Below are 16,171 nucleotides of genomic sequence, written 5' to 3'. Positions count from 1 at the left end.
TGTCTGTACAAACGGCATTTTTCTTTTCCCCTATGTATTTGTGTGGTGTGCTTTTTGACTGTGCCTCTGGGGCTTTTCAACAACTAGGTCAAACATGGCTTTGGTCCCTGGTGTAAACAAGATGTGACACAGGCACAGCTGGGGCCCAGGATGTCCCGGGCTTCCTAAACACATTAGGGAGCCTTGCACTGCAGGTAAACTCTCCACATTAAAAAAATCATTGTGTTTCCCTGAAGAATGTGAAGTAACTCCATGTAGACGCTGGCTGTTGGTTTTGGCGATGTCCCAGCCACGCTGAGTTCTGAAAATGACTTGTCCTGCTCAAGCCCCAGGGGTGGAAAGATTACAGTGTAATTGAAATGAAAAATGCTGGAAGGAAAGTTTTAATGACTTGGCAAGTTTGACAAGAAAATGTCTACAACTGTTGTATTAAATCTGTAAGCTTTCACAGACTTATTCTTTTGACTTCAGCAGCTATTAGACAACGTTAGCAAAAGAAATTTAAATGCTGAGACGCCATCAAATGAATGTGGATTCACAGGGGATTGTGTCGCCAGAGTGCTGTGACCTTCCTCATTCAGGCTGTACACGTGTCAACATATAGGCTCTCAGTTCCCTCTATTGGTGGATTTGTGGAGATGCAAATCTAACCTATATTTAGAGGAAAGAATGTTTGAAGGATGAAATGTGGGGCTTAATAGCATGACAAAATTCATTTTAACTTCACTTTAAATGGACAGATTTATAACCTAGACAACCCTAAAATAATCAGCCAGCATTTCTACTTATCTCCAATTATTTTAACAAAATCTGCGGAACATTTTTAAGGGACAAAAGGGGAAATGCCGATATTCATGCTGTTAAATAGGGTTATTTTTAAATGCCAAAGTGAGAACAGATTTCTACAAAAAGAAGTCAAATAAAAATATGTGAGGAAAAAATCAGAGATTGCATAAATATTCACCCCCTTTGCAGTGGAGGTTTCCCCAGTTAATCAGTATTCATGGCTACCATTACACCCCGAAGACAAAAGAACACTCAGGGAAAAGGTTGTTGAAAAGTTTAAGTCAAAGGATGGATGCACACACACACCATCCCCATTGTGAAGCATGGTGGTGGCAGCATCACGCTGCTGGGATGCTTCTCTGCAGCTGTGAAGGTAGAGGGTAAAATGAATGCAGCAAAACGGAGGAAAACCCTAGCCTGATTGAGACCTGTCCTCACAAATTGCATCTACCAAATAATGACTTGCGTGGACAAAAATTTATGCTATTAGATAGATAGATTTTATTTCTTTATCTTGTATGTTTATGTTTAACTGACAGTTTGTAGAAATCTGTTTTTATTTTGATATAAAGAGAGCACTACTCTTCCTACATAATAATGCATTTAATTCCTTATTAAACAGGAATGTTTATCCTCTGAATCATCTGCCTCTACATGATTGTGGTGTCTGCATTTGTTGCTGTCTGCCTCGACATGTCTGCAGCAGAGTTGAGCAGCAGGTTGTGAGTGCAGCCTCAGCATAACAGAAGTCCCGGCTGAGTCCCTGACCCCTGCATGTGCTACTGGTCTGTTTCTGGACAATTGTGTCGCTCGGACTCGGCCTTGAGCCAGGACCCCCCGAAGAAAGGCGTGGAAAACCCGGAGATACGATGACGCGTTCATGTGCTCCTGGTAAATAGGAGTTTCTGAAGCATGGCTGTTTTCTTGGACACTCTTTAGATTTCAGAATGTTATTATTTTCAATTCTCTTATCCCTGAATATCAGTCAAATAATATCTAATACACCAGCACGATCATTTAAAGCATACCCCTAAAATGAGTAGTTTTACGTATTTTATTGCTTTTAAACTAGCGCAAAATAAGTGTTATTACTAAAACAACTATGCACTTTAAGAAGCAACAATGTAAGCGACATCTAAAAAAATAATATATATATATATATATATATATATATATATATGATTAAATTAACGGCAAACTCTAAACTTTCAGTTTCATATCCTTCAGTTATTCATGAGCGTTTTTTTTACGGAAGGGCACAAGGGTGAGTAATTGGTAAGATTAAATGGAATAAACTGATATTAAAATCCAGTTTTAGTTAAATTTAATGGCTTAATTTATTGTAAATCAGGTCAAATCTTACGCGAAGTGAAAAATACGCGACAACACAAACGCACCTTTAAGCTCCGGTTAACCCAGGGAACGCCCCTGCGTCACACGTGTTCCTCTCGCGCTCATTAAATACAGACGAATTATGTCCCTTTTGAATATCCATAACTTCTAGGAATTTTGCGTCAAGGTAGCCGCGGACGGCTGTAACTGTAAACAAGCGTCAGCGGGTACAGTTTAATTTATCTATCGTTGCTTTACAGGATGTAAGCCGACTACACACTTTAGCCACAACAACAGAGACGTGTGTGAAAAGTTACTCCGTTTTGGCCGAGGCTCAACAAACACAACCGGGTGCCACTGACCATGGAGACTCACAAGAAAGGCGTCAAGCAGAACCCGCTGGCTACTGCAAGTTTCCTTTCCAGGGTTTTTTTATGGTAAGTGACAACCGTCGCAGAGTCACCGCGGGGTGTGGAGCAGCACGAGCTCCACAGATATGGATATGGAGCATGTGCATACAGTAAATCAGTCCACCAGTGGTTCATACAGCTGTGTAGTGTTAGAGCAAAAAAGAAGCCTTTCATATTTCAGGCACTGCTGGAGATAAGCTACTAATAAGTTAATGAATGCTACTTATCTGTTTCTCTGCGCTTTTTCATCACTATAATGCATCAGATAATCACAGATTTCATGCTTCTTATTGCTTTGTCATTCTGAGTGAAAACCAGATAAAGTTGGAGCTAAAGTTTGGAATCCAGCCAGCAGTGGGCAATGAAGTTTCAAAGTAGAGAGTCCAGTGAGCCACAGCCAGTAACTGTAACCAGATACAGAATTTTATATTACAGTAATATATTCTAGCACATTATGTTCCTTTGAGCAAAAGAAGCTTGTTTTAATTAAAACCAGCGTTTGTCCCACTGCTGTGAAGTTTGTAATGAAGCCAGCTACACTTGCAGTGAACTAAATTTGGATTCAAATGTACATTTTCAGGTGTCAGATGACCCTTGTTTGCACGAAAGGCTGCACTAAGTATAGAAGTTGAATCAAGGCTGAGCTTTACCTCCCTTTCACCCGTGGTTCCCAACCTTTTTTCTTAAGGGCCTCCCCTACTTGCATCCCTAAGACCCACTTGGAATAAATTAAACATCAATTTTAATTGTGTTCACTGATCATACCTCAGCATAATTCGCATACACCTGTCTTTGATTTAAGATCTATGTAAACTTGGCAGTAGGAGCATGCATTTGTGGGATTAGCGTGAGAGCTAAATACTTGGGTTGGGCCTGTGAAAGATTTGCCATAAGATTTATTGCCTAGAAGCATTGTTGCATCAAAAAAAACAATCCTCCAAAATCGAGCAAACTCAGAATCGCCGAGTTTAAAAATGTGAGAAATTACAATAAATCTCAAAATGTACGGGTTTGAAGAAGTCTTAAATTTTGACATTAAAAACTCATAAATTTAAGTTTTTTTAGCAGCATAAATTTACACCTCACAATGAACCAAACTAGAAAGTTTTCATTCATGTACATTTATGACATTTAAAGTTTAAAAAAGTTATTTTTCTCATTAATTTATGACTTTGAACTTCAATTTTTTTTCTAATAATCACTAGAAGTTATTCTTTTTTTAAAATTTCTTTCTAAAGTGGCCCTAATACAACATCAATATAACGGATAGTTTCCAAACTTAGCACAAAAAGTAAGGAAAATTGTGTCTGGTTGATTATTTCTTTGTTGTTACATGCTTCTTGGCAATAAATATTATGGAAAATCTTTCACCGGCCCAACCCACATATTTAGCTCTCACGCTAATCCCACAAATGCATGCTCCTTAAAATCGCGGCACAATTTAAAAGGGTGATAGACAGGCTTTCCAACGGAGTAGGATTTATTGCCAAGAAGCATTGTCACACCAGAGAAATAACCTACCAGACACAAATGTCCTTACCTTTTGTGCTGTTTTGAAACTATCCGTATATTGATGCTGTATTAGGCCACTTAAGGGGAAAAAGAAAAAAAAAGTTCTAGTGATTTTTAGAAAAAAATTGAAGTTCAAAGTCATAAATTAATGAGAAAAATTACTTTTTTAAAAATTTAAAAGTCATAAATGTACATCAATGAAAACTTTTCAGTTTGGTTTATTGTGAGGTGTAAATTTATGCTGCTAAAAAACTTAAATTAATGAGTTTTTAATGTCAAAATGTTAGACTTCTACAAACCCATACATTTTGAGTTTTTATTGTAATTTCTCACATTTTTAAACTCTGCAATTCTGAGTTTGCTCGATTTTGATGGATTATTTCTTTGTTGCAACAATGCTTCTAGGCAATAAATCTTACAGCAAATCTTTCACAGGCCCAACCAACAGATTTACACCTCACAATGAACCAAACTGAGTTTTCAGTCATGTACATTTATGACATTTAAAGTTTAAAAAAGTTATTTTTCTCATTAATTCATGACTTTGAACTTCATTTTTTTCCTAACAATCACTAGATTTTTTTTTTCTTCCTAAAGTGGCCCTAATACAGCATCAATATAACGGATAGTTTCAAAATTTAGCACCAAAAGTAAGAAATTTGTGTCTGGTAGATCATTTCTGTGTTGTAACTAGTTCTTGGCAATAAATCTTGTACCGTTGGAAAGCCTGTCTATCACCCTTTTAAAAGGTGCCACATTTGTAAGGAGTATGCATTTGTGGGATTAGCTTATGAACTAAATATGTGGGTTGGGCTCATAAAAGATTTGCAGAAGCTTTGATACAACAAAAAAAATAATCTACCAGACACAAATTTCCTTACTTTTTGTGCTGAATTTGGAACCTATCCGTTATATTGATGCTGTATTAGGGCCACTTTAGGAAGAAAAAATAAACAAAGAAGATCTAGTGATTGTTAGGAAAAAAAAAAAATGAAGTTCAAAGTCATAAATTAATGAGATTTTTTTTTTTACTTTAAATGTTATAAATGTACATGTTTTCAGTTTTCAGTTTGGTTTATTGTAATTTTTTTTTACTTCACACTGTTGTAAATTCATGCTGCTAAAAACCTTAAATTATTAGTTTTTTATGTCAAAATTTAAGATTCTACAAATGCATAGTTTGAGTTTTTATTGTAGCCTAATTTCTTGAGTTTTTAAACTCGACATTTCTGAGTTTGGTTTCTTGTAAATATGCAACTTTCGAATGTCAAATATCATATTTTTCAGGTTTTCTTCCCTCCTTAAAAGATCCTTTTTTCAGGATTAACAGATCTTTTTTATTTTGTTATCTACTGTTATGTTTCTAATCATGATCTTTAGGGTTTTACTGGTGAAACATTTAAAATCTGTGTTGATTTTTGACGGCAGTGTGTCACTTTTTCTTCTCTCTTGGGTGCTGGGGGGGTTGCTTTTCTTGGGTACATTTAGCACATTTTAAAAACTTTAATGTAAACTAAAGTGCTGCACAGTAAAAACACAGCATTAGGAGTAAGATTTACAAGCAAATAAGAACACATGAAATCAATAAAAAGAATCAAAAACAACCTGAAGGATTTAGAAAACAAGACATAAAAGAGAAACGGAAACCACACAACCCATGCCGAGTTAAAAGCCAAAGAAGAAAACTTAAGTTTAAGATGAAATTTAAAAGTCGGTAAGGTGGGGCATGTTTTGATTTCAGTAATTCAGTCCACAAGTGAGGAGAAAAGGCTCAATCACTGTTTTTAATCTGGTTTTAGGGAAGATGAGGTGAAAATCATCAGTAGACCTCAGGGATCTCTAGGGGGTCCAGATAGATCTACAAAGTAGTGACATTTGAAGTTGATCACAACACCTGTCTATGCTTGAGATGAGGATTTGGATATTCTCTTGAGGGATGGCTTGCCTGCTGGAGGAATGGACCTGGCGTGCTTGACTGTAGCTGTTCCCAAATGTGTTCTATGGGTTCAAGTCGGGTTACCAGGCTGGTCACTCCATCCTTGATATGCCCTCCTCCTCCAAGAGTTCCAGTCTTGCTCAGTGTGGGTGGGCGTTGTCATCCATAAGCACCAACATATGGGATTTCATCTCTATACCTTTGGCCTGCCAGGCTGCTGTTCTCAACAATGACGAGCTGTCCTTCCACCCATGGAGATGCCTTCCCAGACCGTGATGGATTATCCACCAAACTGTCAGGCTGTTCAACATTTTGTGGCAAATTTCTCTCCCCAGGGCGATGCCACACTCTCCTACGCCTGCCCAGGAAGTTTACACAGAACCGGAACTCGTCTGTGAAGAGGGCGTCACCCCACTCATTCAGTGTCCATGTGTGGTATTCTGTGGCCCACTGCAGATGCTCTGGATGCAAGGTCAAGTATCGGTCTTGGTTCAGGGTTGTGACCCGTTGTCTGCCTTCACCATGCCTTTGACTCACGCTACCAGACCTTCTGAATCTGTCCCAGGCTCTGGAAATGACCCTTTGAGACGTCCGCACTGCTGAGTCATGCCTCCTTGCAGCGTTCCAGTGGGCCTGTCAAGGTCGGCATCCTGTGTTCTCACTATCTAACTCAGTAACTCTATGACTGTTAAATGGTCATCAGAGAGACAGGCTGGGTGAAGAAAATGTTTCTGTGTTGGGTTGTTCTGGCTTGCATCCCAAGACAACCTAAGAGCTAATATGTCCCATGACACCATAGGAACCCATGAATTTCAGGCCAGCACAGGAACCCAACTACGAAAAGATGAGACCAGTTTAGTACTAAAAATAATAATAAGGTCAAATAATAAAGGAATAAAAGAAAGGTGAAATAAAAAATGATAGATCATCAAGTCGTCATCAACATGTTTAAAACAGATATATCAACTTGTGTTAGGAGCAGAACTTTTTATGTTCAAGAATCAAAACACACCTGTGATTGATTTTTTTCTTTTAAAGAAAAATGTTTTCTCTTGATTTTCTCGATTCATGAGTCGTGTCGTGAGTCGCGTTGTCTAACTAAAGTAGTCGCTAATTTTCATTCAACTGTTTCTTATTTATTTTACTTCCCTTTGGATTCTCTCTGCAGTCTGAAAATCAAATACAGACATAAAAAAGTCAGTCTGTCAGAAGTCAGACTCTGGTTAATGATACTGAAGAGAGAACAAATGTAATCATTGAATGTCTCACCTGCTCACGCTGTGCTATTCTCATTATAAATTATCAAAGTCTTCTGCCTGGTGGTTCTCCTCTCCGGCTGTACATGCACCACTGACATACGAAGTACACAGAATGTTCTTTTTAATCACTTAAACTTTGAAACTTTGCCCTTTGTTGGTGGAAACTGGTAGTTATACAACTATATTAGAGCCATCCTTAAAAATAAAGAAAAGCTGCAGTAAATCTCTGAGAAAAGAATCTGATTTTTTGTGAATACAAAATAGAAAAATCTTCTAAAAAAACCTGGGTATTCTGAGTCAAAAGCAACAGTCATTATGCAGAATAAAGGTGTGCTAGAGCAGTGGTTTTCAAACTTTTTCGCCCAAGGCACACCTAAGGTTAAGCCAAAATCTCAAGGCACACCATATTTAAATCGATACAAAACAGACTTTTTAAATAATGCTACAGTCAAGGTGGCCTATAAGGGGAGATAAAGGGGAGAGCTTTCTGGGGCCCAGCAACTGGGAGATCATGGAGATGGAAGAAAGGGGGCGAAAGGTGGCAAAATGGGTTAAAAGTGATGACAAAACATGGCCAAATTGGGCAAAAAAAGTGGCAAAACAAAGTAAGAAATGGGCGAAAATTGGTTAAAAGGCCAACCAATGGGTTAAAATTGGCCAAAACTTGTTGAAAGTGTCAAAATAGTTGCAAAAATGGGTTATAATTAGCCTAAAAGGATTAACCGTGTGAAAAGGTGGTAAAAATGGGATAAAAGTGATAAGAAAAAAACGGCAAAAGTGGTGAAAGGCAAAAGTGGACAGAAAGGTGGCATAAATAGAGCACAAGTGGCAGAAAAATGTAAAAAGGGTTAAAGTTACTACAAGATGGTAAAAAGGGGTTAAAAGTGATGACAAAACGTGGCAAAATTGGGCAAAAAAGTGGTGAAACAAAGTCAGACATGGGCAAAAATTGGTTAAAAGTGGCCAACCAATGGGTTGAAATTGGCCAAAACTTGTTGAAAGTGTCAAAATAGTTGCAAAAATGGGTTATAATTAGCCTAAAAGGATTAACCGTGTGAAAAGGTGGTAAAAATGGGATAAAAGTGATAAGAAAAAAACGGCAAAAGTGGTGAAAGGCAAAAGTGGACAAAAAGGTGGCATAAATAGAGCACAAGTGGCAGAAAAATGTAAAAAGGGTTAAAGTTACTACAAGGTGGTAAAAAGGGGTTAAAAGTGATGACAAAACGTGGCAAAATTGGGCAAAAAAGTGGTGAAACAAAGTCAGAAATGGGCAAAAATTGGTAAAAAGTGGCCAACCAATGGGTTGAAATTGGCCAAAACTTGTTGAAAGTGTCAAAATAGTGGCAAAAATGGGTTATAATTGGCCTAAAAGGATTAACCGTGTGAAAAGGTGGTAAAAATGGGATAAAAGTGATAAGAAAAAAACGGCAAAAGTGGTGAAAGGCAAAAGTGGACAAAAAGGTGGCATAAATAGAGCACAAGTGGCAGAAAAATGTAAAAAGGGTTAAAGTTACTACAAGGTGGTAAAAAGGGGTTAAAAGTGATGACAAAACGTGGCAAAATTGGGCAAAAAAGTGGTGAAACAAAGTCAGACATGGGCAAAAATTGGTTAAAAGTGGCCAACCAATGGGTTGAAATTGGCCAAAACTTGTTGAAAGTGTCAAAATAGTTGCAAAAATGGGTTATAATTAGCCTAAAAGGATTAACCGTGTGAAAAGGTGGTAAAAATGGGATAAAAGTGATAAGAAAAAAACGGCAAAAGTGGTGAAAGGCAAAAGTGGACAAAAAGGTGGCATAAATAGAGCACAAGTGGCAGAAAAATGTAAAAAGGGTTAAAGTTACTACAAGGTGGTAAAAAGGGGTTAAAAGTGATGACAAAACGTGGCAAAATTGGGCAAAAAAGTGGTGAAACAAAGTCAGAAATGGGCAAAAATTGGTTAAAAGTGGCCAACCAATGGGTTGAAATTGGCCAAAACTTGTTGAAAGTGTCAAAATAGTGGCAAAAATGGGTTATAATTGGCCTAAAAGGATTAACCGTGTGAAAAGGTGGTAAAAATGGGATGAAAGTGGTCAAAGGCAAAAGTGGACAAAAAGGTGGCATAAATAGATCACAAGTGGCAGAAAAATGGCAAATAGTTACTACAAGGTGGTAAAAAGGGGTTAAAAGTGATGGGAGAAAATGGCCAAACAATAGTAAAATTGTGCGAAAAGTGGCAAAAATAGGTTAAATATGGCAAAAAGTTCCCAAGAAAAAGTGGCAAAAATGGATCAAAAGTAGTAATAAGAAGTGGCCAAAAAAAAAAAAGACTGTCAAAAGAAGTGGCAAAAATGGGTAGAAATCTATTTTAACTTGGTTAAAAATAGCACAAATTCATAACTTTAACACCAATTTCAACCCAATAATAGCTTGCCATGCTTTTCAGGTCTAGATGAGGTAACTGTTAGCCAGGATGCTAGCACCAATGCTACTGATCCAACACACACACATCATCAATAAATCCCAACTGGGGAGATCCCATTATCTGGGGGTTTTCAGGGGTCCAACCAGGTCTGTGGGCAGGCCTGGTTACAGTTCTTACCATAAAGTTGTAGTAAAATAACGTATGGTACAAATTCCCACGGCACACCTAGACTTGCCTTAAGGCACACTGGTGTGTCTTGGCACACCATTTGAGAACCACTGGGCTAGAGGATACTGTTTGCCAGGTGTATCTTCAGTGTAATAATGTATCCATGATAACATCTGCAAAAGGGAATCAAAAAACATTATGACTCTATAATGTCAATAATTTTAAGTTTGTTTCCCAAAAATGGTCAGATCAGCAGCCTCAATGGCTGTTAATCCTTCTTGTAAATTTTCACTTTATAATTTCAAAAAACTTTGACACTTTAGTCCTCAGTGAAATTTTGACTTATGGTCCTGTAAATTCTGTGTTTTATTTCTAAGGAATTTCAAATTCTGTGTTTAAATTCTCAGTTTATTTCTTTTGAATTTTGACCAGATAATTAAAAAACAGTGCATTTATTTCTTGTAAACCTTACTATATGAAATCTTAAATACTGATTTTAAATCTGTCCAAGATTTTTTAAAATATAAAAAATTTAGTTATATTTCTCATGAATTTCTACCAGATAATTACAAAAGTTATGACTTGTGAATTTCAGCAAGATCATTTTAAAAATTGAGTTTTATTTCTTGTAAACCTTTGATTTTTAAATATAAAAACTTTTGAGTTTATTCGTTAAGGGATTCTGCATTTAATTTTCTTTACATTTATCTATTTAAAATCTCAATTTCTGATTTTTATTTATTTTTGATTCCATGATGATGATTAAAAAAATCAAAGGTTTGTTTTTGGTACATTTTTTATCTTTAATTTCAAAAATTTATTTTACAGGTGTTTTTTTTCATGCAGAATTTTAATCTATAAACACAAATTTAGAGTTGTATTTTTTTTTTATTTCAAACTTGCGGAATTGGTTTCTTGTAAATTTTGGTTTATTATATAAAAAAATCCAAGTTTTATTTCTTGTGAATTTTCAACGTATTAATTTTAGAAATAAAGAAACTGGTTTCTTATAAAATGCAGATTTTTAATCTCAAAATGTCTAGAGTTTTACTTATTTCAATATTTGACCACAAAATTCTGAGTTTTGTTTCTTGTTCTCAATTTCTGTCTCATTAATTTTGCTTTTTGTAAAATTTTTAACTTCACAGTTAAAGTTTTTTTCTCTTGTTTTAACTTCAGTCTCCTGTTAGTTAACTTGGTTTTATTTATCATCATTTTTTTCCCTTTTCTTAGATTTTCTTCCCATTACTTTAACATCAAGATATTCAAAAATTTGTGTTTAGTATAATTTTCTCATTTTATCTTAACAAACAGCTTTTAAACTTTTGAGTTTTGTGTTTTGTGTCTTGTTATTTTTAAACTTGATCAAAGTCTGTTTTTAGTTCATTTCTCATCTTTGTGTTTTCTCAAATACTTTTCTCGCAATGATAAAAAATGTGTCAGGGAAATGACTTGAATGAATTCTGTAGTTAAACTACAATGATCTCAAGATGGACTACAAAACGTGCTCGTACCGGTCTGTGCATTCTTACCCTGTTGTTTCCTGCATGTTTATCAGCCTTGATAGCCTGCTGTAAATGTAGATAACTCTGAGATATATGACTTCATAACCTTTGCACTTATAGAGAAAGAACCCGTACAGCCTCTTTGCGTCTCTGAGCATTGGACTTGAACCTGTTGTGAGTTACCTTTAATCTTTTCTGCCTGGAGCTGTTTGTAGTGTGCCTGAGACTCTGAGAGCATCTGGAAGACTTTATCTTTAAACCTTAACTGCCTTTGTAGCCTGGCTTTGGTTCAAGAAGGGTTTATAGGCATTATTGACTTTATTATATTTACTAATTTCTCCTTCATGTTGTAAAAGCCTATTTTATTCCATTTAATCTCTTATTCTATTAATACTAGTAAAGCCTATGCCCAACTTTTCTATCGTATGTCAGTCAAACGTGAAGAACTTTGTGATGAAGCTGGTTGTGTTTGATGACACAATTAGTTGTTTGTCCAGATCAACATTTATGATAAAAACTTGGTGGTGCTAGTAGTATAATAAAATATTTTATGTCTGTGTTAAAGCCAAAAAATGTATATTTTAGAACTCCAGATAGGAGTGTGTACAACTTAAAATAAAACTACTTCCTGTTGCATGGCGAACCATTCAAATTTTAGAGTGTGGAGGAATATGAGTGCGTTTCCTCTAAGGGGTTTTGTGGTGTTATTTTAGGATAGCAAGTCATGAGATATGTGAGCAGCTGTATGTTGTTAAAGGTCGTAAAGACCACTTTGTGAGGGAATGATTATTGCATTTGTGGGGTGTAAAAGTAAATAAGTGGCAGAAAACAGATGTATGTTGGGGGATTACCTTTTGTGGAATGTGTTTAATGGGTATAAATGGTGGAGTGTTGTGAATGAGGGGAGAGAACACTTTGGGTCTTCTCTCCGTGCTGCAGCATGACAATAAAGGAAGAGACTTGATTCATGCACCGTGTTATTCATGTTTTAGAAAACCTTTTTTGCTAATTTTCCAGATTTACAGTTAAATAGGAGTTAATAGGAGTGTGTAAAACAAAGAAAAGCTACTTCCTGTTGCATGGTGAACCATTCAAATTTACAGCTTGCCACAGTTATTTAACCTTTGTTTTTATTTAATCTAAATAAAAGGTTGGATTAAAAAGAAATAACTGTGGCAAGCTCTTGTTATATACAGTTGAAACCAGAAGTTTACATACACTATATAAAAAGGCACATAAACTTTTTTTTTTTCTCACCGTCTAACATTAAATCAGATTAAACTTTTCCTGTTTTTGGTCAATTAGGATTACCAAAATTATTAAATAAAAAAACAAAGGTTAAATAACTGTGGCAAGCTGTAAATTTGAATGGTTCACCATGCAACAGGAAGTAGCTTTTCTTTGTTTTACACACTCCTATTGAATCCAAATTTCATTCATATTTTAGAGCTTGCCACAGTTATTTTTATTTAAACTTTAGTTATTTTTCTTATCCTAAATATAGGTTAAGCTCTAAAATTTGAATGAAATCTGGATTGGATGAAGTGTGTACGACTGAAAGAAAAACTACTTCCTGTTGCATGGCGTAGTTTTTCTTTCAGTTGTACACACTTCATCCAATCCAGATTTCACTCAAATTTTAGAGCTTGGTACAGCTGTTTATTTTTCATTTAACCTATATTTAGGATAAATAAAATAACTAAAGGTTAAATAAAAATAACTATGGCAAGCTGTAAAATTTGAATGGTTTGCCATGCAACAGGAAGTAGTTTTTCTTTCAGTTGTACACACTCCTATCCAATCCAGATTTCATTGAAATTTTACAGCTTGCCACAGTCGCTTTAGTAATGGGAAAGATTCTGATGACTTTCCCTGGTCACACCTCCTCTAGCTGAGCACTAAGTTAAAGAGGGATCAGATGTATACTCACCCCAAAAAGACCCGCTTATTTATGCGAATTCATTCTGAATAGTGCATTTCTCTTTGGAGTTTTGGTTGTGGCTTCAAGAGGCTTTTTTTGTGGATCTCATTAAGTCACATTTGTCTAAATTTCATACTTGCAGGCGAAAGTAGCCTCAATGGGACCCTTTTCGGGGTTATTTCAGAGTGGGGGCTCTCTGGTTGGGGGCAAAATGCCCGCACCAACCGCTTTTCCTATTCAGGATCTCTGGGGGCTGGAGCCAATCCCAGCAGTCTATGTGGGATAGCTAAAATGTTCATTAAAAGTTGTTAAATTTAACATAACTAAAGCTACAGTCTTAAAGTTTAGACACCTTCTCAGACATGAAGTTCCTGTCGTACTGTACCTCGCATTCTCTCTCAGGAATGAACATCCTTCCTACTGCTGTAACGTCTGCACCCCTCAGAACATGCTAGCCTGTCAGAACACGCTGAAATATGTTTAAAGTTAAGTTATTATTTCCAGGTAATACAGCCATGTGCTACCTAAAAATACTCATCCAACGCCTAGTTGTTACAATGATGATTAATGCTTTAATTTTCCACATTAGGATAAACAAGGATGTGTCCACTGAGGCATAAGAAAGGTCAATACTTCCTCTCTGTCTTATTATGCTCACACTGCTCTCTAGCAAAACCTGTTTAATATTTAATTGACTGGACTCATCAGACATGCAAGCCAAAAAAACCACATAACCTGTGGCTGAATAAAAAAAGGGGCACCTGTTTAGTAACTGTTATGTAATTTTAAACATTTAAAGTTCCTCCCTACTGTATTCATCATGCCAGTCAGCCCTTGGAACAGAGCAGGAATCTCTGCCTTCTTAATAAATCTCCTTCACTAATTGCTTAAAAGGAACCCTGCATGATCAGACAAGTTCATCTTGTTGGATAGATGTTTGTATCTCTAGTATGTAAATTGAACTGAAAAACTCACTAGATATCTGCTGTGACATCACACTATCAGCGCAGACCAAAACATGGCAGCCTCCTGGTGAGTTTATGAGCTCAAATTCACTCGAAATGCAGATATCTAGTGAGTTTTTTAGTTCACTATACATTTGAGAGATACAAATGTCTTTCCAACAAGATGGACCTGTCTGATCATGCAGGGTACCTTTAAAAGGAAAACTGGTGTACAGCGAGGGATTAAATAGAGCATGAAAGCATTTAATGGACTAATCAAAGTGTTCTTAATAAAGAAATGAAAGCCAATTTAAGTTGTAATAAAAAAGCATGATTGTTATCGTTATTTGGGTATCCTTCCACAAGCTTCTCACAAGAGTTTACTGGAATTTTGGCCCTTTCCTCCTGACAGAACTGGTGTAACTGAGTCTGGTTTGTAGGCCACCTTGCTCGCACACACATCTTCAGCTCTGCCTAAAAATTTTCTCTAGGATTGAGATCAGGCCATTCAAACCATGGACTTCGCTGTCCTCAAGCCACTTTGAAACTAATTTGGCGATATGCTTAGGGTCATCGCCCATTTGGACAATGACCTGGCTGATGTCTTGAGATGTTGCTTCAATATTTCTACAGAATATTCTTTCCTCATGATGCATTTTGTGAAGTGCACTAGTTGTGCTGCCACCGCCGTGGGCTTCATCCTCACTGAGTGGCTTTTTAGCCCATGTTGGTACCAAACATGTTTCTCTTACTAGCTTCAGCTAGCCTCTTCACAAGCTCTTTAGCTTTTGGGCTTTTTAGGGCTGATAAGCACATTCGGCACCAAAGCACGCTCACCTCTGAGACACAGAACCCGTCTCCTTCCTGCGGTATGATGGCTGGCCATTCCCATGGTGTTTGTACTTGCCTGTAATTGTTTGAACAGATAGACGTGGCACTTCCAGGCATCTGGAGATTATACCCAAGGATGATCTCCACAAGTCTCCTCCTGATATCTTGGCTGATTTCTTTTCATTTTCCCATGAAAAAAATGTCTTTTTGTACTGTGCGTTTAAACTTCTGGTTTCAACGTCACCAGGTTATTGTCATCATCCCTGCTCAGTTTCCTTCTTTGACTCATCCTAGGTCGCGAAGGATCTGATCCAGTCTGTCCTTCTTTTCCCAGGCCGTGAACTCTCTGAACCAGCATGTCCTTGTTTTTCCAGGCCACAAATTATTTTCCAAGGCCTCAAAAAATCTATCTGCATTGTGCTGACTTCAGTAGATTCGCATTCATTCTATATGTTGATAAATGTCTGTTTGTTTCAGCTGGATAGGCCCGATCCTGAAACTTGGCTACAAAAAGAGACTGGAGGCAAGTGACATGTACGGCGTTCTTCCAGAAGACCGGTCTGAAACACTGGGAGAGGAATTACAGAGGTACTAAATCACTGCAGCACATTCTTACTTTACTTAAAACCCTGGACATAAGACAGAACACAATCCCCTGCTGATTAGCAGTGTATTAACAAATGCCTTAAATTTTACAACTGTGGCCATTCCTACATGTGTGTTTCACCACTTCATGAGTGTTTTTTAATCTTTGGAGAATTCCTTGGATTGTATGATTCCAGCTTTCATGAATGTGAATAAAAAACACAGTGATTTGTAAATCCTTTTAACTTTTATTCAAGACGAAGGCAAGATATCTAATGGTCAATCTGATGAACTGTTGGAGATATACACCCATTATACATGCAACATGTTCCAAAAAAAGTTGGGATGGGAGCATTTTTACTGCTTTGTTGTACCAACTTTTCAGGTTTGCAGCTTTCATGTTATATGCTCTATAATGTGCCATACATTTTCATGGCAGACAGATCAGGACTGCAACCTGGCTGGCCTAGTAGAGGCATTCTATCACTGTGAAGCCATGCTCTTGTAACTCATGCAGAATGTGGATTGGCATTATCTCGTTGACATGAGCAAGGATGTCCTTGTAAAATACATCGCCTGG

General features: G+C 36.9%; 1 protein-coding gene across 2 annotated transcripts in view; it reads left to right on the top strand.

Annotated features, from left to right (window-relative positions):
• The first annotated feature begins 2,295 nt into the window (after positions 1-2,295).
• Positions 2,296-16,171, top strand: part of LOC121506059 (ATP-binding cassette sub-family C member 4-like) — a 50,225-nt gene continuing 36,349 nt past the window's right edge. For both annotated transcript variants that reach the window (XR_005991605.1, XM_041781560.1), the window contains exons 1-2: positions 2,296-2,555; positions 15,484-15,594. Coding sequence is in view for 1 of the 2 variants with exons in the window: in XM_041781560.1 (XP_041637494.1) it covers positions 2,482-2,555; positions 15,484-15,594 (185 nt within the window). In the remaining variant the exon portion in view is untranslated. The remainder of the gene's footprint in view (positions 2,556-15,483; positions 15,595-16,171) is intronic.

The sequence above is a fragment of the Cheilinus undulatus genome, linkage group 24 (assembly GCF_018320785.1).
Source record: "Cheilinus undulatus linkage group 24, ASM1832078v1, whole genome shotgun sequence".
Classification (NCBI taxonomy): domain Eukaryota; kingdom Metazoa; phylum Chordata; class Actinopteri; order Labriformes; family Labridae; genus Cheilinus; species Cheilinus undulatus.
Note: the sequence above shows the minus strand (reverse complement) of the source record. Positions and strands in the feature narration are given on the sequence as shown.